General features: G+C 36.1%; 1 protein-coding gene across 5 annotated transcripts in view; it reads left to right on the top strand.

Moving 5' to 3' along the window:
- Rev1 (REV1 DNA directed polymerase) overlaps positions 1-26,135 on the top strand; it is an 81,676-nt gene that overhangs the window by 32,989 nt on the left and 22,552 nt on the right. For 2 of the 5 annotated variants that reach the window (XM_052745094.1, XM_052745095.1), the window contains 6 exons: positions 1,981-2,149; positions 10,219-10,371; positions 13,047-13,753; positions 16,238-16,345; positions 18,239-18,355; positions 22,734-22,842. In XM_052745094.1, coding sequence (XP_052601054.1) covers positions 1,981-2,149; positions 10,219-10,371; positions 13,047-13,753; positions 16,238-16,345; positions 18,239-18,355; positions 22,734-22,842 — 1,363 coding nt within the window. Of the gene's footprint in view, positions 1-1,980; positions 2,150-10,218; positions 10,372-13,046; positions 13,754-16,237; positions 16,346-18,238; positions 18,356-20,695; positions 20,862-22,733; positions 22,843-26,135 lie in introns of those variants that run through there. The other 3 variants (XM_052745096.1, XM_052745097.1, XM_052745098.1) reach the window with 3 other exon arrangements.

The raw sequence follows: 26,135 nt of genomic DNA on the forward strand, positions 1-26,135 counted from the left end.
GCAAATATACCTTTCTGTTGTTGGTAGTTTAGAGAAGGGGTCCCACTGTGTAGCCTTGCCTGCCCTGAACCTTGCTATGTAGAACAGTTAGGCCCCAAATTCAGAGAGATCATCTGCCTCTATTTCCCAAGTGTTGGGATTAAAGGCCTATGCTACCCACATGACCCAATTTTTTTTTATATCTATTAAACTTCAAAATAATATTTGGGGCTTCTAGGGTTAATAAAATAACTATATTCACCTTTCTGATTTTTTACCAAGGCTGTTAATAAGTTTTAAATTATCTGTAGCTTGCATTGTGGCTCATCTTACAGAGTAATGCCAGTGTTTGTTATTAATGTTACATGAGTTATGCTGTAAGAATTTCCTGCAAATTAGACATGTGGCGTGTGCTCCCCCAAAGATGAGTACTTAACCTAATTAGACAGTTGTCATAATAAAAACGTTTATTTAAAACTGAGACCTCTTGAGTAGTCCTAAAGAAAACCTGTTGCTGGAAAATAAGATGGATACAAAAGGTTCTGGAGTAAACATTCCTTCAGGGTACAGCTATTGTTGGGGGTGGCGGTGGGGGTGGGGATGATCTAGAGTATTCCTTAGGATGATGAGTGAAAGAAGCAGGAGGATGTTTGAAAAGAATTAATGTGATACTCTTAAATATAAATCACAGCATAACTTTACTGGGACACACAACCTCTTTTATGGGAAAATGTAAGTCACATTAAGTTTTGTCTTTAAAGATTCAGTTATTTAAGATGTTTTCTATTAAGAATAGGAAACAAAATTGAAAAAGTGGAGTTTCTGTCCTGCTAGCAGCTCCCAAATAAACACACAGAGGCTTAGTATTAATTATAAATGCTTGGTCAATAGCTCATCCTTGTTATTTTATTAGCTAACTCTTACATTTAAATTTATTATCTATGCTTTGCCATGTAGCGTGGTACCTATTTTCAGTACGGCATGCCCATCTTGCTTCTCTCTGTATCTGTGGCCAACTCCAGACCCTGCTCTTCTTCATCCCAGCATCCTTAGTTTGGTTTGGTTGTCTTGCCTGTACTTCTGCCTGGCTACTGGCTGGTCAGTTCTTTCTTAACCAATGAGAGTAATACATATTCACAGTGTACAGAAGGATTATTCCACAGCAGAGTAGTATTTCTTGGGACCAATGGGATGACGCAGTGGATGAAGATGCTCACCTCAGTGTGTAAAAGAGCTGTTGCTTCAGATCAGGGTTCCTGGCATAGCCAATGATGAGGCTCCCTAAAACAGTTCCAGCCCTGTCAGAGCCAGCTGTCCCAACTGTAGCAGCCCCAGCCCCAATGAATTTGGTGGCTGTGTCAGTGTCCCTTGAAATGGAGCTGGTTTGAAGCTGCCGCTCGGGATGAGTGAGGTCAGAGGATACTGGACTGCCAGGCTGCTGAGCGGCCCTAATGTGTCAGCGTTCTGTGGTTGGTTCAACTCCACTTCAGATAGCAGACAACTCAGCAGCTGAGAGGTGCAGCTGATCAAGGAACAGGTAGAGACAAACTTGTATCAGGCACACATTTTCAGGGATTGGGGTCAAGAGCTGCTCCCAGGGTAGAGAAGGCAGAGTGGTGTTGCTAGTTAATTTTTAAAAACATGAAATCTCAGTATGAAAAATGCTAAATGTGCTAAAAAGTTTTAAACATTTGCCTTATTAGTATTTGGTTCTTATTTGAGGTCCTTTTTACTCTGCTGGATGTCACTTAGCAGTAGATGTTTTTGTTTTGGTGTCTCTTGCAGCCAGGAGAAAATAATGTGCCAAAGCATCATAGTTTTATCACTCGGTTATTTTATCTCTCTGCTTTGTTAAATGGCAGTATAGCCGAGGAGAAAGTGAACCAGTAATAGTCTATAAGTCTTCTTATTTAAGGGATTATTTAGTTGGACATTCTGCTGCCTTGGACATTAAACTATTAATGTATTTTAATATTGATTTCTTTTTTTTTTTTTAAACAGATCCTTCTGCAGAGGAATTGAGAAATCTAATGATGTTGCATGGAGGTCAATACCATGTGTATTATTCTAGATCCAAAACAACACACATTATAGCCACAAACCTTCCTAATGCCAAAATTAAAGAATTAAAGGGAGAAAAAGTAATTCGACCAGAATGGATTGTGGAAAGGTAAGTTTAGCTTTTGGTTAAATTTTAGTTTAGCCAGTAAGTTCTATAAAAATTGGACTGCTTTTTATTTCTGTTGTAAAACTGGCCCTACCTCTTAAAGGTTGTACCTTTGAATAGTATGTATGTGCTAAGTCTAAACACATGGCAATCCTTGGAGGCATTTCAAATACAAAAATGTAGCAAATAGTATTGCATGCAGCCTCAGCTGTCAGAAAGCAGAGGAGACAATACAAACAAGCTGCAGGAAGCAGGTAGAAGCAGGACTTGATCGGATGTGTTATCTGTTCAAATATTTGTGTACTTAGGTGCTAGGCGGAGTTCTTTGTACCTAGGAAGTACTGCTAAGTAAAAATCCTTTCACTCCCTCATGGAGCTTTCATTCAGTCAGTTTCATACAGAGTAAATTGCATCTTTTTTTATTGTGTGTTTATGTTGGTTAATTTTTTGTTAACTTGACACAAGCTAGTCATTTGAGAAGAGGGAACCTCAAATGAGACATTCTCTCCATCTGATTGGCAATAGGCAAATCTGGAACTTTTTCTTAATGCTTTGTAGGATGGCTCAGTCTAGTGTGAGCTGTGCAGCTCCTGGGAAGAAGTGGTCCTGGCATGTGTAACAAAGCAAGCCATTAAGTAACATTTCTGCATGGCCTCTGCTTCAATTCCTGCCTCCAGGTTTCTGTCTTGAATTCCTGTCCTAACTTAACTTCATGATGGACTGTAAGGTGAAATAACCTCCTCCTCCTTAAATTGCTTCTGGTCATAGTATTTCTTAAAGAAGAAGAAAGCAAACTAAGTAGTATGTGTCTTTTTAAAAACTCCTTAGTATGTTAATGTAGCAGGCTAATATGGACCTGAATTTCTGAGAGTAGGGTCAAGAGAGAACAGTTTGCAATACTGTTACTTTGTTTCATTTTAATAGTACTAAAAACAAAAAGTAGATTCTAGGGCATTGTATGGGCTATACACTGAACTACACCCCTCAGCTTCTATTTAAAAATTATCTATTGGTTTTTGGGTTTTTGAGGCAGAGTCTTAGTGTAGCCCAGACTGGCCTTGAACTCATCTCTATCCTCCTACATCACTCTCTTGGGTGCTGGGAATGATCACATTTAGCTCCTGTTATTTTTTCACGATCATACTATCTTATCTCGGCTATTACCTTAAAAATGATGAAGTGTAATTAGTGAGGAAATTTAATTTATATCATTTTCTAATTTAAAATGTCTTCTGGAACTTTGGTAAGCCAAAACTTAAAGATTTATTATCTGAAATTGTGTGTGTGTGTGTGTGTGTGTGTGTGTGTGTGTGTGTGTGTGTGTGTAATCTGAAAATATATATAAATTTATAGGTGAATTAACACTAAAATCATGACTTTATACATGGATAAATTATAATCAGTGTTATGAAGTGCTTAAGAGATGGCTCAGATGGTAATGTGCTTGCAGCAGAAGTGTGAAGACCTTCATTCATGTATCCAAAGCCCATATAAAGTCTTATTCGTAGCACACATCTGTAATTACAGTTCTCCTATAAGGAAGGTGATGAGAGACAGAAGTTGGAGAATCATCAGAAGCTCATGGGCTGGCCTGTTTTATGTACATATCAGCAGCACATAAAGAGGCTTTGCCTTAAAGAAGATGAAAAGTGAGGACTGAGTACCCGAGGCTGCCTGCTTCTCACGCAACGTGAATGTTTGCATACACACACGCACAACATACACAATTTCAGTGTATTGGAACATAGTCAAATTGTATGATGGGGTGCTAATGAAGCAGACTTACAGACTACCTAAGTCAATTGCGAGAGAGAGAGAGAGAGAGAGAGAGAGAGAGAGAGAGAGAGAGAGAGAGAGAGAATATGTGTGTGGTGCCTATATAAAATTATGGAGGCCAGAAGAGGGCATAGATTCTCTGATCCTCTGCAAGAGTAGTACATGCTTGTAACCACCAAGCCATCTCCAGTTCCCAACTTCTTTTTTTCTGTAATTATAGCTTTAACTAATACTAACATAATCCATGAACTTACTCCACGGAGCTCATTCATCATTATATAATGAAAGTAGTCACATAAATTGTTGAAAAATGAGAAGCAACTTAATAGTAGAAATGACTGTCCTTGAGCTCTGGGCATAAGTTGGGTTCATTTCCAAATTTCATAATTCTCTATCCATACAATCTGGATTTAGAAACTTTATACATTTATTGAAACCTTTGATTCCTCTTTTGTAAAAGAGTGTGGGTGCCAGAGAGTTGGCTCAGCAGATAAAGTCACCCATTGCCAAGCCCGAGGACCCAAGTGTGGTTCTCAGGATTCACATGGTAGAAGGCAAGAAATGACTCCTGCAAGTTTATGTGTATCCTATGACATGCTTATCCCTACACGCACACACGCATGCACGCACTTATTATTCTCTAATAAATATAAACTGATGGTATCTCTGTATCTATTGTGATTATGTGAAAACTAGAAGTCATTTGTGCAGACTAAACGTCGTAATGTTGGGCATGTTGTGAGGCATACTGTACATGAAGCTATTGTCATTAACCTTTATTCTGTAAATCTTAATAACTTTTAGTATTTAAATTCTTAAAAGTTCAAAAACGCTTTTACTACTAAAAGTGAGATATATCTAGCAGATTAAAAGGTCTATAAACTTTGGGGAGAGTAAATGTGAAGGCCTGTCCCTTAACCATCCCACTACTTCTCTTGTGCTGTGTTTTGTTATGTAGGATTGAAAATTTGGCTTTTAGCCATGTCTCCTTATAAGACTTATGTCAAGTTCTCAGGGTTAGAAGTTAGCCTCACTTCGGAAAAGAAATGTGTTGTCACAGATAGTTCTGTCGCTGTTCCGTGGCTAGAATTTAGACCTGAGTTTGTAGTCCTTTCATTTTGAAAGATGGAGGGAAGCTTGACAGTAAGAGAAACAGGGATGAGAGGGCTCTTGCTGAGTGGGCTTTATCTGCTTAGAATGGTATTTTTCATTATTAGAGCTATTTTCCTTTCACCAGCCTTTCCAGAATACACTTAAGAAGATACCACAATAGGTAAAGCAGCTGAGACATTTTAAAACAGGGTTTTATTAAAGTTCGGAGTTAATGTTCATTCACCTTTTTAAATGACTGTAAGTAACTTAGATGGCCTGTTGGCCTCATTTTTGAATGAGAAGATAAAAATCAGTAAATAATTGGTTTGCCCAAGAAGTAGAGCTAGATTTAGAATTCAGATTTTCTGACTCCTGTATGTGTCTAATCTGTACCATTTATTTGGGCTTGGTATAGAGGGATAGACTCAGGTGTAACTGGATCATTTTTCACATGTATCTTTTATATGGGGACATAATTTTTTTTTTTTGGAGGGGGTGTTTCAAGACTGGGTTTCTCTGTGTAGCTTTGGAGCCTATTCTGGAACTTGCTCTGTAGACCAGGCTGGTCTTGAGCTCACAGAGATCCACCTAGCTCTGCCTCCCAAGTACTGGGATTAAAGGCCTGCGCCACTGCCGCCCTGCCATAAATCTTAATATATAAAATAAATGTCAAATGTATGTTCTTATAGCATGAACTAGTTTTTGTTAAATTGCATGATTTTTGTTTTTGTACACTACTTGTAGACATGTTGATCTCAGCAGCATTTAAATGAGATTTTTGTTATTTAATAGCTGGTACATACTATTCTATAATTGTTTTTTCTCTTTAACTTTGAGCAGTTTTAAAAGTGTTTAGAGTGTTGCTTTCATTAGAATCCCCTAAGTCTGCCATTAAACCTGAGCTAATGTAGGCCTGATTATAATGCCTTAACTTTCAGGAAAGCAGGGGAGTCCTTTAATGAGAAGTCAGTGTACATTAAAGTATAAGATTTTTTTTTCACTCAAGTATTTGTCTCGCTGTTTCCATGAGACAGACTTAATGTGAATTTTGAAATGTAGTTTAGAGGTGCTCTTATGACACCATCCTACTGGCCCATCTACCCTGTCATATGCCATGGGAGCACACTTTGTAATGTGGATTTTATACCTGACATGGACTAAAACTTGGGCTTCAAACTATGTTCAATATAAATATACACGTGTATTCCATATTTAATCTTGATGTTTTCATTATTCTTTTACAGCACTACAACATTCTTCTGAGATTATTTTTGCTAGACTAACTCTAGCCAACACCAGCATTTCTAGGTGTCTATCTCTCAAGTTATATCTTATTAGAAATTATGTTCTTAGAGCTGGAGGGTCAGCAGTTAAAGAGTACTCTTTTTAGAGACCCAGATCCGGTTGGTTTCCAGCATTCACCTGGCATCTCATAACTGTCACTAATTCCAATTCAAGGCTTCTGGTACTCTCTTCTATCCTCCGTAGGTACCAGGAATACCTGTAATGCAGACACTTGCAGGCAGAGCATTCATACACATAAAACGTGAATAAATAAATAAAGTAAAATGTTCTCTTCATAGTACAAAGAATGAAGAAAACAATGTGGACTGCCTAGGAGAAAGAGCAGGGAGCTGTAACTATATTGTTCTTTTCTGAGCTTGTGATATCTTGATGTGTGGCTGGAAAGCTTAGGGAATATAGGATGGGCAAAGTGGAGTTCAGTTTTGGATGTGTAAGGATTGCTTAGTGAGCTGGATGATGGTGGCGCACTCCTTTAATCCCAGTACTACAGAGGCAGTGACAGGTGAATCTCTCTGAGTTCAAGGCCAGCCAAGGCTACACACAGAAACCCTGTTTTGAAAAACTAAAAACAAACAAAAAAAGATTGCTTTTGGTGAGGTAATTAGTAACGAAGATCACAGTTATTTTCTTGGCACATACTTAGATCCTTTATTATCTGAAGCCCCCTTTTGGGGGGGAAAAAAAGTCCATACATGAATGGCTTTGCAAGTATTCAATGATAGTTTTCTGATAGATAATGACTACAACATTTGATTTGCAGAATTCTTTCATATAAAGAAAGTACTGTTTGTTACAGATGTAGGGAATATTTTTTTATAACTGCTAATTTAAAGTCATTGGTAATTGATAAGACTAGGATATGATTCAGAAAACTGAGATATAAAGTTGACTTTGAGAGAGAATTTTACCTGTACTACATGGAAAGAAAAGCAGGAATCAAGACTCATTAAAGACAGGCATGGTATCTTGCACTTAAAATCCCAGAGGCAGGAGGGTTTTGAGTTCTAGGCTAGCCTGTGCTAAGTAGGATAAAAAAAAAGCTCATCTAAGTAGATGAATATTTAAATTTACAATATATATGTGTGTGATCTGTTGTATGGAAGTTACACTCTTGGACATGATTCATGATATAGTTTCAGAGATCAGGCATGTTTAGGTTTGTTTAGCTGAGGACCAGAAGATGCTATCAACTGACATGGAAAACTCACTGTTGTAAGGAATCATGTAGTAGCTTTTTCTGGTAAAGTGAAGAAAACATTACCTCTTCTCTGCTTTTTAATATTTAGGCTCTTCTCCCTTTTTTCTTTTTGTAAAAATAGTATATAATATAGAGTTCCTTGTGTTTAGGCTAAGCAGAAATCAACAAATTAATCTCTGAGAAAAATGTGAAAGATACTGTGTTTGGTGCATCCACATGTACATGTTCATGTGTGTTCATTCATGTATAAAAGGCTGAGGTAGATGTTAGGTGAGAAACATTAGAGGAAAGACACCCTGTATTTTTTATTTTATATTTTAAAGACAGGGTCTCTCATTGAACCTGGAGCTCACCATTTCAGCTAGACTGGCTGGTGTAAATCTCTGGAGTCCTCCTGTCTCTGCTTTTTTAGAGCCAGGATTACAAATGTGCATCACCATAACTGACTATGTGGTGCTTGAGATCCAAACTCAGGCCCTCATGTTCCTGTGACCAGCACTTAAGACTGAAAAATATACTTTCATATAATGTTTCTGTCCATATACCTGAAGATTGACTAATGGATAAGCAGGATAATTGAGCCTGCAGGTGATATTTTTTTGGCTAGCATTACTATGTACGATTGTGCCCTGGGCTTTAATTCCTTTTACTGATGATCTCTAAGGATTTGTGACTTGAGACCTGCAGTATTTCAATTGACTATTTCCTATTCTGATATTCTCTGTGGACTTACAAGACTAATTCTGCTGGGCACATGATACTTAGGAGTTGAATGAGCTTGAGTGCTCAGTGTTGACCCTAGAATTTGTGTCACCCTGCCTGCTATGATTAAGGTCATTAAGGTAGAGAAGTAAGCACAAGATTAGGGCATTTTATTTGTTTTTTGCCTGTTGGTTACTTAAAATGTGCAAATGCTGTACATGCGTGTGATTTTGTGCTATCCTCTCCCTGTCATCCATAGTGAAAAGGGGGAAGAGTTTCAATGGATTCCATTGAGTATTAAGTATCTCTACTTGAGGATGCAGGGAAGGAACATGTGAGTTGTCATAAATAAAAACTTAACAGGGTAAATCCATAGTTTGGCAGTTAAGACCATAAATTTTAAAAGGGGTAATTGATTTGATAAAGGATAAATAATAGCCGGTGGTGATTTAATCCCAGCACTTGGGAGGCAGATACAGGCGGATCTCATACGAGTTTGAGGCCAGCCTGGTCTATAAAGTAAGTTCTAGGACAGCCAAGACTCTATAGAGAGAAACTCTCTTGAAATATGAAAGAAAAAAACTTAAAGTAATAAATGTCTAACTTCAGAATTTTTGGTTCTGGTAGTGTAATGTTAACTTGTAATTTTGATATAGTTTGATAATCTATTTAGTTAGATGAAAATTAAAATATTTTATAACCTGTATTTTCTTTACTGTTGGGTAAAGTACATTCAGTAGGATTATTAAATATATCTCAATATAATTACACAAAGGACATAGGTTGTATAATTATTTAGTTTCATTTTTAGAGTATCTCACGAGAGGGATATTTCCCTGTGTTATAATTGTTGGCTCAATTGTTTAAAAATTGGTTGTCTATGAGATAGTTCAGTTATTTCCCACAGAGTTTGTTTCTTTCAAGCTATGCCGAAGGTAGAAGAAAAATTTTAAGAAAATAAAAATGTTGAGACTTTTTGATTCATGAGACAAAAGTTTAGGTTTTTATTATTTTTCTAAATAATTTTAAAATAAGGTTTTTTAGTATGTATTTTGATTTATAAACTAGAGACTTACTGAAAAAAAAAATACACTGAGCTGAAGCGATGTCTCATGTAATAAGGCTCTTGCCACCACGTCTGACAACCTGAGTTTGATCCCCATGACCACATGGTGGAAGAACAGAATGTGACTCAACTTAAAGCTGTCTTCTGACTTCCACTGAGTCTGTTAGTCCTAGTCTGTCTGTCTGTGTCCCTCCCTCTCTCCCCTCAAATGTGATTTTTTTTAAAAACAAAGGAAAAGAAAAGAAAAACATTTCCTAATGTTTAAAGATCCACTTGTTTTAAATTCAGTTATTTTCCTAAACATTATTAGTCAATTATTTGAAATTTCAAAGTGAAATGATATTTTTAAAGATAGATAGTAGCCAGTGTAACTCATAACTTACTAGCAAGCAAAGATCAATTTAAGACAACCTAATGTAGATAGGTAGGGTGACATATGCTGATAATCCCGACACTTGGGAAGTCAGTTCAGGAAGATCAGGAGTTCAAGGCCAGCCTGAACTACCTGGGATTCTGTCTGCTTCAAGAAAGTCAGATTAGTTTTAGCTTTGAAGCATAAAAGGAGTGTGCCAGTGCCACTCAGTATTGGAGTACTAGAGTTCACTTAGGTTGTAGTCAGTGTTTGAGCTGTAATGAACATTTGGAATTAAACATGTTTCTGCCCTCCTGAAGATCATACCAAAAAACTTACCTCTTACAACTCTGGTACACAAAAAACTATAAATTACTCATTATTTTAATATTGAAATTATTTTGTCCTATATTCTCTAATTTTTAGTTTACTTTTAATCTACTAGTATATATTTAGACCACTGAAATGGGAGAAGAAATAAACTAGGAAACAGATGACCTGTTGCTGATAAAACACTTGACTTTTCTTGAAGTTCATTTTCACCTATTCTGAAACTGATTGGTGTTGCCTTTTTGTTTCAGCATCAAAGCTGGGAGACTCTTGTCCTACATTCCATATCAGCTGTACACCAAGCCATCCAGTGCACAAAAGAGTCTCAACTTCAGTCCTGTGTGCAAACCCGAGGATCCTGTGCCAGGTCCAAGCAATATAGCCAAACATCTCAACAACAGGGTGTAAGTTTGTAGATAGCAAACCAGCAAAAATGAGTTTAGCAGTGAGTATGGTCTCTATTGTACTGAAGATAGAAGAAAATATTTTAAAAGCTGGGCATTCAACCTTAATAAACATTAAAATATGTGCAGGGCTATCTTTCCTATAAATAAACCAGTTTTGTAATAAATGTTCAGAAGTACATTGTAGACAAATTTTTCTAATTATATTAGATTCTCTTCTTAGTAGATATTCTCATTTTTTTGTGAATTTTTATGAAAATAAGTATTTCCTCATAAGCAATTTTCTGTATATTGTGTTACTTTCTCAAAAAAACAGCTAACTGTACCAGCTTTACTTATGCTCCATGCATAGAAAAATAATGAAAATGCAGGTTACTTTTGAATAATTAAGCAGTTATAATTTTAAGTATGTAAATATGTTAGCTGTTGATTCTCAGTTATAGATGTGGAGTGAATCTAGACTTTATTATGTGGTTTTAAAAATAGATACTTATTTAAGTTTTAATTGCAGTAATACTGAGTTAATTGGTTTCACAGTTAAAGTGGTGGTGTGTTGACTTAACTTGTATATCAAGTGGTTCATTATCACTAGCCTTCTCTTTTGTTATTAAATTGCTTGCTTTGGGAGTTGGATATATTTTTTCCAAAAGATCAGTAATCTAAGATGGGAGGATCCAGTATCATTACCTTCTGTAACTTTTTGTTCTTGTCACTTGTTATTTAACTCATATTCATTTAGAACTCTACCCCCAATTTTTTTTTTAATATACTTCAAACTGTTAGTCTTCAAAATACTGTCAAAATTCCACTAATAACATGAGGAAAATCCATAAAATACACACCTTTTTTTCCTTACACCAATACAAGTAGAAAATAGATAGATTTCTTCTCAAATTTATTTCTGTTGACAGTTTTAGAAAGAATCTGACTTTTTTTTTTTTTGGTGTTTCGAGACAGGGTTTCTCTGTGTACTTTTGGTGCCTGTCCTGGATCTCACTCTGTTGACCAGGCTGGCCTCGAACTCAGAGATCCACCTGGCTCTGCCTCCCAAGTGCTGGGATTAAAGGCATGTGCCACTACTGCCCGGCAAGATCTGACATATTAAATACAAGTACAAATAATTTTAGTTGCTTAAATATATGGTTACTATATTTCTTGCACAACTGTTTTCCAAATGTGTATTTGTCTAGCCTGGGATGGCAGCACAGAAATATGTATTATTAACAGTGTATTTTCTCACCAGTAATGTATGCATTTTTGTTGCATATACTACTGTTGTGCATGTAAAAACTCATAATGTTTTGACACAGGAAGCCTAGTTGATCAGGGTTTTTGTTGTTGTTGTTTTCTTACATTACATTAGTTAACTTCTTGGAGTTCGGTGAGGGCTAGCTATAGTTTGCATTTTAAATAAATTTAAATGACTCTTCACTTCCTGCTTTGTCCTTATGTTCAGGGGCAGGCTTCCTCTGAATAAGCTTTCTTTTGTTTCCAGTTTGTGTTCTTTCACTGAGTTTTTTATGAGAGTTGGATGTACTCAGAATTGGCTATCATAGACCATGAACGATTACAGATACTGCCAGAGCCTGAGACAAGTAGAAATGGGTGGGGATTTGTTTTTGCATCCAACTTACATGATTTGTCAATATAGTCAGACTACCGTTACTAGTAAGTCGAACTGACATTAGGGTGAGGACCTTAAGACAATATCTGGTGGTGCTGGTAATCTGACCCTTAGTATGGTGTTGTATATATTACCCCATTATCTGGAGTCCGAAGTAAAAAACTGTAAACATTTGAAAAAAGGAATCACTGATGAAATCCAGTTTTATGAATACAAATGAATTTTGTCTTCATTAGTATTATTTAAAAATGTAGGGTAGCTAGGATGTGACTTTGGTATAACATATGTTATAGATCCTGCATTTGTAAAGCCTGTAACTATATATTTGATATAGATTGCTTTTGGATATCTGTGACATCTAAATACACTTTTCTTGGTTAATTGTTGTCATTTTTCTTGTTAAAAATTGTACTGAGTTACTAACTACCACACACTTGATCCTTACATCGTGTCATCTGGAATAGAAGTAAGCCCAGTGTGTGGTTGAATACAATCTTACTGGCTCTCTTGCAGACTGAAGGTAACTCTAGAGTCAGGACTTTAATCACATATGTTGTAGTGGTAGGTTTAATATGTTAGAGAATGGCTTCCATGAAAACCAAATGTAAAAGCAGGAGTAGGAACTCAGGTAAAACTTGTTCATTTCAGAAAAGTAGATGTTATTCACATAGTAAATAAATGACAACTACTGTGCTTTGGAATTTAGAGGTGATAGGTTCTAGATATTTTTTGTGGGGAAAGTTACAGAAAACCAGTGGGCATGCCTGTGCATACCTGTAATTTCAGTACTTGATAAACTTAAGTAAAAGGCTGTTTAAGTAGTGAGCAACTTAGACCCTATTTTCAAAAAAAACGTTGAATAACAAAAAAGAAAGAAAATGTTTTTGTTTCTTTACTTTGGCCAAGAATTATCCTTTGTTCAAACAAAAATACAATGTTTATGATTTAGCTTTTCAGTATTTAAGAGGAAAACAGTAAATCACAAAGAGAATTTGTATTTCAAGCTTTCAAGTAAGATAATATATTAACTTCAATTCTTTTTCTCCTTTAGAAATCACATAATGAAGAAGATAGAGACAGAAAATGAGGTGAAAGCAAATGGACTGAGCAGTTGGAATGAAGAAGATGCAAATGATGATTTTAGTTTTGTGGATCGGGAGCAGACATTTCCAGGAAGGAAACAGAATGGAATATCGCATCCCAGAGACCCCTCTGTCATTTTTAATGGACATGCTCATAGCTCTAATGGTGCCTTAAAGACGCAGGATAGCTCGGTGCCTGTGGGCAGTAGTGTTGCTAGCAGGCTTTCTTTAGATTCTGCCCAGGAGGAGAAGAGGGCAGAGAAGAGCAGCACTGACTTCAGAGACTGCACAGTACAGCAGTTGCCGCAGAGCACCAGAAATACAGATGCTTTGCGGAATTCACACAGAACTAATGCTCTCTCACCATCTTTGCACAGTAACACTAAAGTCAATGGTGCTCACCACTCCACTGTTCAGGGGCCTTCAAGCACAAAAAGCACTTCTTCTGTTCTGACTCTTAGTAAGGTAGCGCCTTCAGTGCCATCCAAACCATCAGACTGCAATTTTATCTCAGATTTCTATTCTCACTCAAGACTGCATCACATCTCAACATGGAAGTGTGAATTGACTGAGTTTGTCAATACCCTACAAAGACAAAGTAATGGTATCTTTCCAGGAAGGGAAAAGTTAAAAAAAATGAAAACAGGCAGGTCTTCCCTTGTTGTAACTGACACAGGTAGATACTAAAATTGTTTTTTTCAAAACAGTTATATTTGATTTTGTTCTGATGTTTTCATTGGTGTTCTAATCATTACAAACTTCTTAATACAAAAAGCCCCCAGGAATGCCAGGTTATGTAATTTACAGTAAGTAGAACCAAAAACTATTATTTTAGATTTGATTTAACTGTGGCTAACTGAAAATGTTAGGTAATTTCAATGCTGTCAGAACTGGGATTCCAAGTATTCCTTCCTCATGTAGACTTTATACATTGTTGAAGTTTTGAACTGTATAAATATAACATTTTAAATTCCATGCCTGATCTCCTGTGAGGATGAAGTTGTTTGGTAAGGGTAATTGTGAATTTCTCATTTCTCAGCTTACTTCATAATTCACTTTTGAAAATTAAACACTGACAGAACTGTTGTACTTACAGTGGTAAACTTAGTGAGACTGTTGTTACATCTACATAGATTGTTTATATTTATAATTTGTGTGTGTGTGTTTAGTATCTGTCATCCAAACCAAACAGGAAGCTGTTTGTGACAGTCATTAATTAAACTAGAGTCTAGTTTAGACCTAGTTTGAAGTTTCAGTTGTTTTTGACAAAGGGTTTGCCTTTTTTTCTTTTCTAAGATTATGTGATAATGATCTATAACTGTGGAAAGGGAGACATAAAGAGAAAGATGCTAATGGTGTTTTAGATCCATTTTTGTTGCTTTTATATTTGATATATTCCAAGATGCTTTTAGTCAAATGATTTTTTAGTTTTTCTGAAATATTTTAGAATAATGTCATAGTTGTTAGATTATATTATGTCTTGGTTCTTATAACCTGAAGGTCACTTACTTTTGAAAGCTTTAAAATACTATTATGAATTAGGTCCATTGATGGGAATAAATTCTTAAGTTTTTTTGTTGTAAGAAAGCATTTGGTAGGTATTTGGTTTGTACATTCTGTTCCCCTTGAATATTTAATACTATTTTGGGTTGTTTACCTTATGTTTCATGATATTTTTGTACATTAGAATTGTGATTGTAGTTTGCCTAACATGTGCAAGGCCCTGAGTTTGATACCTAGCACTGCCAAAGAAAGAAAGATTGTGATTATTAAAATTGACTTGATGCCGGGCGGTGGTGGCGCACGCCTTTAATCCCAGCACTCGGGAGGCAGAGCCAGGCGGATCTCTGTGAGTTCGAGGCCAGCCTGGGCTACCACGTGAGTCCCAGGAAAGGCGCAAAGCTACACAGAGAAACCCTGTCTCGAAAAACCAAAAAAAAAAAAAAAAAAAAAAAAAAATTGACTTGATAAATCTTTCTGAAGGTAGCATAGAGAACGGCAAGGAAGTGCAAGGGTTTGAATTAGATAGCTTTTCCTGAATCCAGATCTTTACTTTGCCCCTTTCTGCAGCAGAAACATGCATTGGTAGTTGCCTCTCTCGCCTGTTTCCTTTCTGCAAGAGGCGTGATAGGAATCGGTGATGTCCAGCTTACGGTTTGTCTGCTTAAAGATAACATGAAGAAAGATTCAGTGCCTTGCACATAGTGAGACGAGGTAACTGTCTCACAGGTAATATGTGAAGTAGCCCAATTGCTAGGGAGTGAGTTCTTTCAAAACCTATTATAAAACTGATAACCAAGAATATTATCTGAGGTTAGAACTTCGTGCAAGCCTGCAGTTCTTAGATTTAGGGCATGTACCATTATATTCTGGAACACCAGGAGGAGTAATAGTAATAATGTTATTATAAAGTAATACTGTTCTCATAGTTGGGTATAATAACCCTTACAAATACATCTGAGGTTATTTAAAGCCATTAATTATTCTTATGAGATAATATTTATTTTTATCTCCATAAATGCAATAAACATGCTGCAGAACTAGTAACATGTAATGGTGTAAGAAAAATTCCATTTATATGTAGATTTTTGTTGACTACTTTTTGAAGCATGTCTATTTAGAACAGCAGCATGATAGTTTAAGAGCTTGGAAATCAGACTGACTGGAGAATTCCAGGCACACACTGGTTGTGGGACTTAAATCACTTATCTGTAAAAGGCTGGGGTGAGAGTTCAGATTAACCCCTGTAAACCTCTCATGTCTTTACACCATCCAGGAGAACTGGGTAGTAGTAGCCACTGTAATTGTTGTTTCATTAAATATTGTGTGTAGAATGTGGGGAATGGAGCTCATCAAAGGAACTAAGTAACTGTAGATACCAAAATTGTTTAAATAATCATAGATTTATCCAATTAAAATCATAATTTTAAGATAAGATTGTTAGAAAGTAGAATGATTCTGTGATATTGTTAGACTTGATTTAAAATTAGATCAGAAAACTAAAGGAATTGAAATTTGTCTATTGAGGTGGTACAGAGGTGGTCCATAATATATTCTATTATGTTGATGCTGTTCTTCTTAAAGATTTCTAAAGTTAATTAGACCTGTTTTTAATGAGAAGAATTAGTTTTGGGTTTGAATGTTCTCTTTTTCCTTCTAGGCAATCTGTCAGTATTGAGCTCACCTAGACATCAGAGCTGTGTAATGCATGTTGATATGGATTGCTTCTTTGTATCAGTGGGTATGCGAAATAGACCAGATCTCAAAGGTCTGTATTCTTGTTTGTTTTAAGAAAATTGATACTGTGTGTGTGTGTGTGTGTGTGTATGTCCTAATTGTGTGTGTGTGTGTGTGTGTGTATATATATGTATGTCCTAATTGTGTGTGTGTGTGTGTGTGTGTGTGTGTGTGTGTATGTGTATGTATGTCCTAATTGACCAGATCTCAAAGGTCTGTATTCTTGTTTGTTTTAAGAAAATTGATACTGTGTGTGTGTGTGTGTGTGTGTGTGTGTGTGTATGTATGTCCTAATTGATAACAACGTGTTCTTTGAGAAGTATTTTGATTTTCCTTGGTCAGATCAGTTCTTTCCTTCAAATTATCTGGACTTTTATCAGAGGTATAGGGAAGTTAGAAAACCTCTGCTCAGTGTAAGTTGAAATCTGCAGAGACTATCTTAAACTAAGGGTTCTTTTATCTTGCATAGATGGGGGCTTCTGGATATTTTCCATTTTTTAAATTTTTTGTATTTTTTATTGTTTGTTACCTGGAATTTTGTGGTAGTCTGGGTCTTCAGACTTGCTATTCTACTGTTCAAATAACTCCTCCTTGATGAAGGTAAACATCCTAACTTTTGTTGTGGTAATTTTGTGTTACTGAGTTGAGTCATCTGGGCAGTCTTTCTGTTCTAGTAAGATTTCAGGATGACTTACATGCTGCATATTCCTATTGGAAATATTCATTCAGAATTTTTAATAGTTCATTCTGGGAGAGATAGCTACATTAACAGTTTTTTTGAAAGCAGTTTTTCTCTTATGTAAAGAAACAGTAGTTAGGACACTGAAAATTCTAGAAAATCCTATATTCTCATCAGGGCTTTATTTTTGTCCTGGGCAGTTGTTACTCCGGCTTCGAATGGGGTTTTCAGGATATGAAAGAATTGATTTTAGCCTATGGGTAGCTTACTATCTAGTATTTTGTGGGTTTTGTTTAGCTTGTGTGGAGGGGCAGGGAAGTTGTGTGTGTATATGTTTCTTTGTTCTGAGCCTCCTGCTTTTAAGCCTGTGCTCTGCAAATCAATTTCTGTCTCTTATGTTACCACTGTACAACGTTATAGCTGTCTTGTAACTTAATACACACATAAAAGGATATGATACATTAATGTTCTTTACCAAAGCAAAAACTGGGGGACTAAAAATTCACGTTTCATTATATGTTAAATCAGATTTTGATTGCTGTGCATGAATCTCTTATTTCTCTTGCTATAAAATTAAAAAGATAAGTATAGATGCTGAGCCTATTTATGCCAGAACTATAAAAACGTCTGCTTATAGTTTGTCTGTCATTGTCCATCCTATAATCTGAACCTGGGATCTTAGTTGGCTGTTTTTCATTGTGAGAAATCAAGTCATGGAAAACTGACTATGCTGTTTTTAGGTTGAGTTAGTTTATGTCACTAGGGCCATGCTTGGTGGCATAGGCCTAGCACTCCAGAGGCATGTGGATCATTGTGAGTTCATGACCAGCATGGTCTATATAGAAGATTCCAGAACTCCTTAAAGAGGCCTTGTCTTAAAGAAATTGTCCCTTTTGGGTGTTAGCTGAAAGTCTTAGGTGATGCTAGATAGTGATGGGCATATTAGCTTCTTTTTTTTTTTTTTTTTTTTTTGAGACAAGGTTTCTCTGTGTAGCCTTGCGCCTTTCCTGGAACTCGTTTTGTATACTAGGCTGGCCTCAAACTCACAGAGATCCACCTGCCTCTGCCTCCCGAGTGCTGGGATTAAAGGCTTGTGCCACCACTGCCCGGCTCATATTAGCTTCTTTAAGACTAAGTGATTAAAAGAACAAAAAAAGTTATGTAATAATCCCATGAAAAAATTTCCACTACATGTTCTTAACATCCTTTTGTACTTAGAGAAACAATTTAATCTTTTTCTCACAGGAAAACCAGTTGCTGTTACAAGTAACAGAGGCACAGGAAGGGCACCTTTACGTCCTGGTGCTAACCCCCAGCTGGAGTGGCAGTATTACCAGAATAAAATCTTGAAAGGAAAAGCAGGTACAAATGAGTTCTTTGAAGCCATAATGCTCCTTTGGATGACTCCTGGATATTACTGTTGGTATTGGTGTTTTAGAAGTAAAAGCAGAATAGAATAATTAGATCTTTTCAAGTTTGAAGGTTTTAAGGATGCTAGTGATACCTTGAATCAAACCAAAACCTGATTCTAAACAGATGATTGGTTTATTATTACGCTTTCTGAAATTAGATGATGGTGTTTTCCTGGAACTCAGTGAGGTGTGAATTTTAAAACAGTGATTAATCTGCTTTTTATAAATTTAGATTGGGAATGGAAGTCATGATCGGTTTGTAGAAACATTGATCTGGACTTGAGTTATTAGCCATTGGTCTTATGTTACAGTGAAGACACTAACGTTGGTGTTCTTCAGTATTCTTAGAATTTATAAAGCTAGGCACAGTGGTATCTAATAACAGCATTTGGGAGATGGTAGCAAGAGAAATGGATGCTTTCAAGGGAAGCCTAGAGAACAGGGAAACCCTGATTCAAGAAAGCAGACAAACCTCTATTGGAATCATAATCTAAATTGTAGGATTATTCCTCATTTGAGTGAACTTGTTTCTTAGAAGAAACATTTGCCTAGCTGTCTTGGAAAATTACTCTCTTTACAATAGTAAGATCTTTTTTTTTTTTTTTTGCCCCTGCCTTAAAGTTTCATAGAGTATTTACTTAGAAAGTCTTTCACATTGTTTCATTTCCTTGTGGAATATCTTGTGAAAATACAATAAAAAAATTCATTCTTTCAGAAAATATTATCCCAGTCACTTCAGTTCCCTGTTGTAAGACATTGGGAATGTTTTAGAAAAGACCCTAATGAAGCAAGAGAGTCTGGACATTGAATTTCTTTTTTGGAACTAGTCTTTTTGTTGGTTGTGAGCATCTGCATAGTGTACATTGGAAAGGGGAATTGTAGACACACATTTATTTTTTATGTATTTCCATTTCTCAAGTTTTCTATGGCTTTATTGGTTGTTAAATGTTTTCAGAGATTTTGGAGATTCTCGTGTTTCGTGTCAGTAGATCGTGGGGTAACTTAGTGAACTAGTTGAGGCTTCACTTCTTTGTGGTTAGGTTCTTAAGTGTAATTTTGTATAAGGTTTTTTCTTTCTGTATTTTCTATGTGGTATTATTAAAAAGATAAAACTTTTAAGTTCTAGAAAGAAAGTAATATGTAGCTGAAGGAAATTATAGTACTTGTCACATGTGAACACTTACCGAACAGCTGTCAAAATAAGAAAACCATACCAGATGTCTATGTTTGGTGGCATCTCTAAGTTCCTTTGTGCTCAGATTCTGGTGGGTAGAATTAAGTCTGCTGCCTATTTGAGCAGTCTGCATCTAGATTCTGACCTTGGCAGGCACTTGTTCTTTGAAAGTAGCGGGGACGTGTCTTCTTTTGTCTTGCTTTCCATCACTGTCTGGCCATACGTGAGTTTGCAGCAGAATATTTTCTTTGGTTACTTATTATCTTCCTCTTTGTAGCCACTGGATTTTCATAGTATTTTAATAGCCTTTTATAATTCATATCTCCTTCACTTTTATGGATGGTGCACTAGAAGCCAAATATTAGAGGAACTGTTTAAGATCCACTTGCGATTGAAAATTGACAAAATAGATTTTCCTCTCCTTAGAAAAAGTGACTATAATACCTTGATTTCTTGTTTTGACTTGATGACATTCATTTTTGTATCTTAAGCCCTTTGACTCATTTGGACATTACAAAAATATTTGCTATACATAAAAGGATTGTCTTTCATTAAGTTGATAGCCAAGCCTGTGCCCAGAACTTGTTTTCCAATGCCTTTGTTCTACTTTTCCTGATCTCTCTTTCTCTGAGTCATTATTAGACATAGCCCCAAAAGTAAAGGTACTAAGGATCAGTTTAGAAGCTAGACTCTTTGACTTCTACACACTAACTTTGTATAAATCAGTTCTAATATTTTGACTTGTGTGGTTAGGTTAGGCAGCTGTTACGACAAAAAAGCATCTATAGTCTTTTGGAACTGGTTTCTTGTTCCTTATATTCAGAAACTAAGTCAGTGTAACCAGGGCATTTCATCCATCCGTGACTTCCTCTGCCAGCTGTTTCCTGAGTCATCTCATTGATGATTTCATTCAGAACCATTTAACCTCTGCACTTTATGGTTGGGGCCTCTTACCCCTTCCTGGATTTCCAGGATGCAGATGTTTTCTATCCCTTCAACAACTTCAGTTTTCATTCTAAAGAGCAACAGTTAAAAAAATCGTATTAGTCATAGATTTATTCTCAGCGATTTCTTTTTCACAGACTTGTGTCCTGGCCTCTGATTTCTCCAACCGTTCCTCCACATTCTCCATGTGCCCGTCTAGTTTGTCAAGTTTTGATCAGCAGTTCTCTACTTTGCCCTCCAGTGAGGACAGTGTGTCCCTGCATTTCCCTGAATCTCACATGAAGCAACTCACTCCGCTGGTGGAGAGACCCACGCACTCTGCTGCACTGTGGAACAGGTCAGCCAGCCCAGTGAAGAGGAACACCATGGTGCTGCCTCTCAGGCCAGGGCATTGGGGGCGCATGGACCACACTCTGTTCTCACTTCCAACATGAACTTTCTGTAATTTCCAAATGAGACTCTTAGGTTAAATAGTCCTTCAAATATAAAAATCATGTAACTTCCTTTTAAAGCATAATTCGTGGTTATAACTTTTAAAGATAGCAGATTGTGGCTGTGGTCTTTGTTTAGTGGCACCCTCTGTTGGCCTGTTACTGACAATCCTTAAATTCTTACAGATTAGATAATGGACTGTTTCAGAAACACTGAACAATCTACTCACTTTCTGTCTTGAGTTTGTAAGAGTATGGCATATATTATTTACATTTTACCAGAAATCATAGCTCACATTGCATATTCTTGTTTTTATTTTTAGATGCAAGTAGCATTTAACTCCCACCAAAATACCAATTCTGTGTTTGGCTTGTATTAATGGTGTTGATGAATGGGTGCTAAAATCTGGAAATACTTGTATGGGCTGCATATTAGGTAAAAATGTTCATGGTTATTAGTCAGATAAGGAAGAGATACTGTAGCCTATAAAGCCAGATATTGTGTTGTGTTTTCTTGGTGGTGCAATAACTTGGCTGTTTTTTCATGGAACATTGAGTCTCTTAAATGGAAAAGAGGTACTGAGTTTGTTAGCTTTGTGCTATTATGGTATAGGTTTGTTTGGAATTAACTAAAGTGATAGGTTTGGGTCTTGCTTTACTAACCATGTTGTTTATAGAGTAGAGATATGGCTGAGGTTGTGTTTTAAGAATGTGTGTGTGTGTGGTTTTTTTTTTAATAAAAAATTCGACAAAAGCAAACTTTATCTTTAATAATATTATCCAAAGATTACGACCGAAACTTTAATCTACTTCTCAATTATAAATCTCAGTATGGTTCAGGTGTCATATAGCCAGTAGGCTCTCTAGGCCGTGTACTTTTAAATGGTTGGGTGAAATTGTAAATTTGCTTTGGATATTAGAAATGTTGGTGAGCTGTTGTTCTGTTGAGGATAGAATTATGTTCTGTAAAGCAGTTCCTATTTATTGTAATTGAACTCAAGTTTTTTAATTGAAGGTACAATTTTTAAATGAAAAGTAGAAAATAATGCTGTGAGACTGTTTTTATCTGATGTGTTTAAAAGGAAAAACCTTGAAGTTTAAGATGAATCATCTCTATACTATATGAAGATACATTTATGTCATATACATACATATTATTTGTGTGTGTGTGTCTGTATGTATATTGTATATAGATGAGGTCATCTGGTTACCCTAGCTTAGTTTCTGCATATGAGGTACAAGAAACCAAAGTTTCTAAAAAAAATAGATTACTAAGTTACTGTTTAATTAAATGGCTGGCAGAAATCTGATTTCTCTTTAACATACCAGTTTTAAATTCTATTGAAAGTTCTTATAACAAAAAAAATTCCAAGAATCTTGTATTTTCTGTTAACTTTTCCCTGTCACAGTGAGGTGCATAATTCTCCTAAAGCAGGCCAGGGAGTTCATCTCCTTGATCACTTTCATCCTTATCTACCCTGAGCGACTGTGTGTTACAGGATAACAGGATGTTTTACATTTATTAAAACAGGATACTTTGAATTTATTATGATTTTAATCTGTTGCTGAAGAATATGATGAAAGAAAGTAATTTTAATAGTTTTCTACTAAATATAGAAATAATACCAATTCAAATGGGTGTTTGGAATTTGGAACTTAAAACATTTGCAAATATTTGCAAATAATAGAAAATTTATGTTAATTTATGTTAAAAATTTATTTTCCTTAACTTTTATTAAATCTATTTTCTAACATAATAATTAAATTTTATTTTAAAGCAGATATACCAGATTCATCAGTATGGGAGAATCAAGATTCTGCACAAACAAATGGAATTGATTCTGTTTTGTCAAAAGCTGAAATTGCTTCTTGTAGTTATGAAGCCAGGTATGTAGAAGCTAAGTGGGTTCTAATTCTTAATGAATAGTTCATTATTTTTATATACTTTTAAAAAGAGTAAGTCTTAAGTCTAGCCTCTGATTTCAACATATCAAATACATACTATGAAAGTAATTTTTAGCCTGAGTCCCATCATTTACACTACCATGATAATAATTTTAAATAATGTAATAGTTCCTCATGATAGATCCTGCAGAAATTAGGCATTGTCATGTTTATTGTCTTTCAGGCATAAAATTGAAAGCTAGATTTTTTTTTCCTTAATGGTGTTGGCAGGCATTTAGTTTTTCTTCTTACAAATAGGAAAAACTTATGTTATAAAACTGATAATTGCTGGCGAGATGGCTCAACATTGAAGAGCAGTTGTTACTAAAGAAGACTAAGATTCAGTTCCTAGCACCCACATGGTGGCTCACAACTGTCAGTAACTCCAGGTCCAGGGAAGCAAGGCAAGCACATGGTGCACAAACATACATCCGAGAAAATATATGCACATAAAATTAAGTTGAAACTTGATTGCTCTTTAAATCATAAATAGATTATTTTCTTCAAATTAGTAAAATGTATAGACTTGTTGCCACTAACTTTAGTGTAAGCAGTTATCGTACAATAATCTGAAACCATAATTAGAACCTCCTTTTTAATATGAGAGGAATACACTTGTGTTCCTTATATGTCAGAAAATGATGAAGGGCCCGTGAGATAGCTCAGCGGTTAAAGAGGCCATGCAAACATGATGACCTAAATTCATGTCTAGAAATCATATAAAGAAGAGAGAATTGCCGGGCGGTGGTGGCGCACGCCTTTAATCCCAGCACTCGGGAGGCAGAGCCAGGCGAATCTCTGTGATGTTCGAGGCCAGCCTGGTCTTCAAAGCGAGTTCCAGGAAAGGCGCAAAGCTTCACAGAGAAACCCTGTCTCAAAAAATCAAAAAAAAAAAAAAAAAAAAGAAGAGAGAATTGACTCCACAGAATTGTCCTCCTACCTCCACTGGCATGCCAAGGCTTGTGTGCCTATGTATACACATCACATATGTAATTGTCATAAATGAAAATTTAAAAATAATTGTAATAGTTATAAAAATAGGAGTAATAATTACTCATTAGAGAGAGAAATCTTTTTTTTCCCCTAATTGAACTCAGACATGTTCACCTTTATAATATATATAGTGAGCACTCACATAGCATTGATATATGTTAAAGACTTCAATAATTATGGGAAAAGGTGTTAAATTACTTACATTTTTCAGTATATTCTATATTGTTTGTTTGTAGGGGTGGGTTTCAAGACAGGGTTTATCTGTATAGCCTTGGAGCCTGTCCTGGAACTCACTCTGTAGACCAGACTGACCTCAAACTCAGAGATCCACCTGCCTCTGCTTTCTGAGTGCTGGGATTAGAGGCATGTGCCACCCCACCTCCTGGCAAGTTTGGGGTTATTTAAGGAAGTCTGATCTGAACATAAAATGTTTGAACTCAACATAATGTAATCAGAAGCAGTTTGTTTAAATTCTGGTAATTTTATTAAAATGCTATTTTACTAAAATAAATTATCCAAACATGCATAAATATAAAGTATTTTCTGTTCTTATCCATTTTATGTTAAGTCAAACTTACACTCACTAAATTTACTTTTATCATGAACAAAACTGTGTTTTACTATTGTCAGTTGATAATGTGGCCAAAAAATTGAAACATAACCTTACTAAGGATAATAAAATGAAGTAGGAATGCATTGGGATTGTTGGTAATTGTTCTTAGCATAGGCAATTCAGAGCTTAGTGTACAGAGTTTATCAAATCGAAACTTGGCTACTAATTCCTAGACAGTTGTGACAATGCCCAGAAGTACATCCTTGATAGTTGGTAAAGTGAGTACGTGGGCCTTGCCACACTTGCCTTTTAGGGTCTTGATCAACACACCAGCTACCTCAGAGATGAGTGCTGGGTGAGAGTCACAAGGTTTTGTCCCAGGTAGGTGTGTTCTCAATCCTGGGAGCTCTGATCTTATTGGCTTCTGTGTTTGGTGGTATATTTGTATTGACACACAGGTGGTGACCACCATGCTGAAGACCAAAATAATAGGGGTTAAAGTTGATGAGCACCAAGTAGTTTGTGGCAAGACACCTAAGTGCTAGTTAAAAGGCACGTATTTATTTCAGATTTGAAAATGAGTTTGAGAACCAAAGCCAAGTAAGCTCACATCTGTACAATCACTTTTATTGTCATTTTCTAGTTTCTAATTTATCTCCCTTTTTCTAACAAAACTTAATGATTTTATTAGAGAAATGTTGAGATTGGAATGGTAGATTATAGAGATAGTCATTCTAGTCCTGTGCATTGATGAGCTTGACATAGACAAATAGTGAAGCTATAAAGAATGAAGTGTGACTAGATGGTGAACATCCTTTGACAGTGGAATATGTATACAGAGATTACTATTTGCACTATACAGAATAAGTTATACATGGTGAGAAGGTAGATATGCTGAAGAAAATGAGGTTTTTATTCTTAACTTAACAGATATGATGGTGCAAGATGGTAATTCTAACACTTGGGAATTGAAGGTGGGAATTGGCGAGGAGTTCAGTGTCATTTTCTGCTACTTTCAAGGTTGTACATTCTGTAGATTCAAGAATGTACATTCTCTACATTCAAGGCTGTACCTTAAATACACCCCTCAAAAGTAAGAAATAGGCCGGGCGGTGGTGGCGCACGCCTTTAATCCCAGCACTCGGGAGGCAGAGCCAGGCGGATCTCTGTGAGTTCGAGGCCAGCCTGGGCTACCAAGTGAGTTCCAGGAAAGGCGCAAAGCTACACAGAGAAACCCTGTCTCGAAAAACCAAAAAAAAAAAAAAAAAAAAAAAAAAAGTAAGAAATAGAATTTTTTAACCTCTTTTCACATACTTTTATGGGTTTATAATATGTAGTATCAATAGTGATTTGATGCTTTTTTCATTTTATGTTGTTTAATCCAACTTCCAAGAGTTTTGTCTTAGTCAAGCATATTGCAGTATGAATGTGTGCTATGTACTTTAAAATGGGACATTAATTCTATTTTGTACCACATATTTACAAGTACACCTTTGGTAACTTAGTCTGCATGGATTTTAGTTAGGAAGAACACATGAATCATTCTGTCAGAGCCACTTCAGGGTTGGTTTGTTTGGTGATAGGGTGTCTTGTATAGCCTAACTGGTCTGGAGCTTTTTCTGTGTCCTGCTTCTGCCACCACTTAAAGTGATGCAATTCTACCCTGCATTATGTCACCTGGTAGACTTCT

The sequence above is a fragment of the Peromyscus californicus genome, unplaced genomic scaffold (genome assembly GCF_007827085.1).
Source record: "Peromyscus californicus insignis strain IS unplaced genomic scaffold, ASM782708v3 Scaffold_19__1_contigs__length_69161282, whole genome shotgun sequence".
Classification (NCBI taxonomy): domain Eukaryota; kingdom Metazoa; phylum Chordata; class Mammalia; order Rodentia; family Cricetidae; genus Peromyscus; species Peromyscus californicus.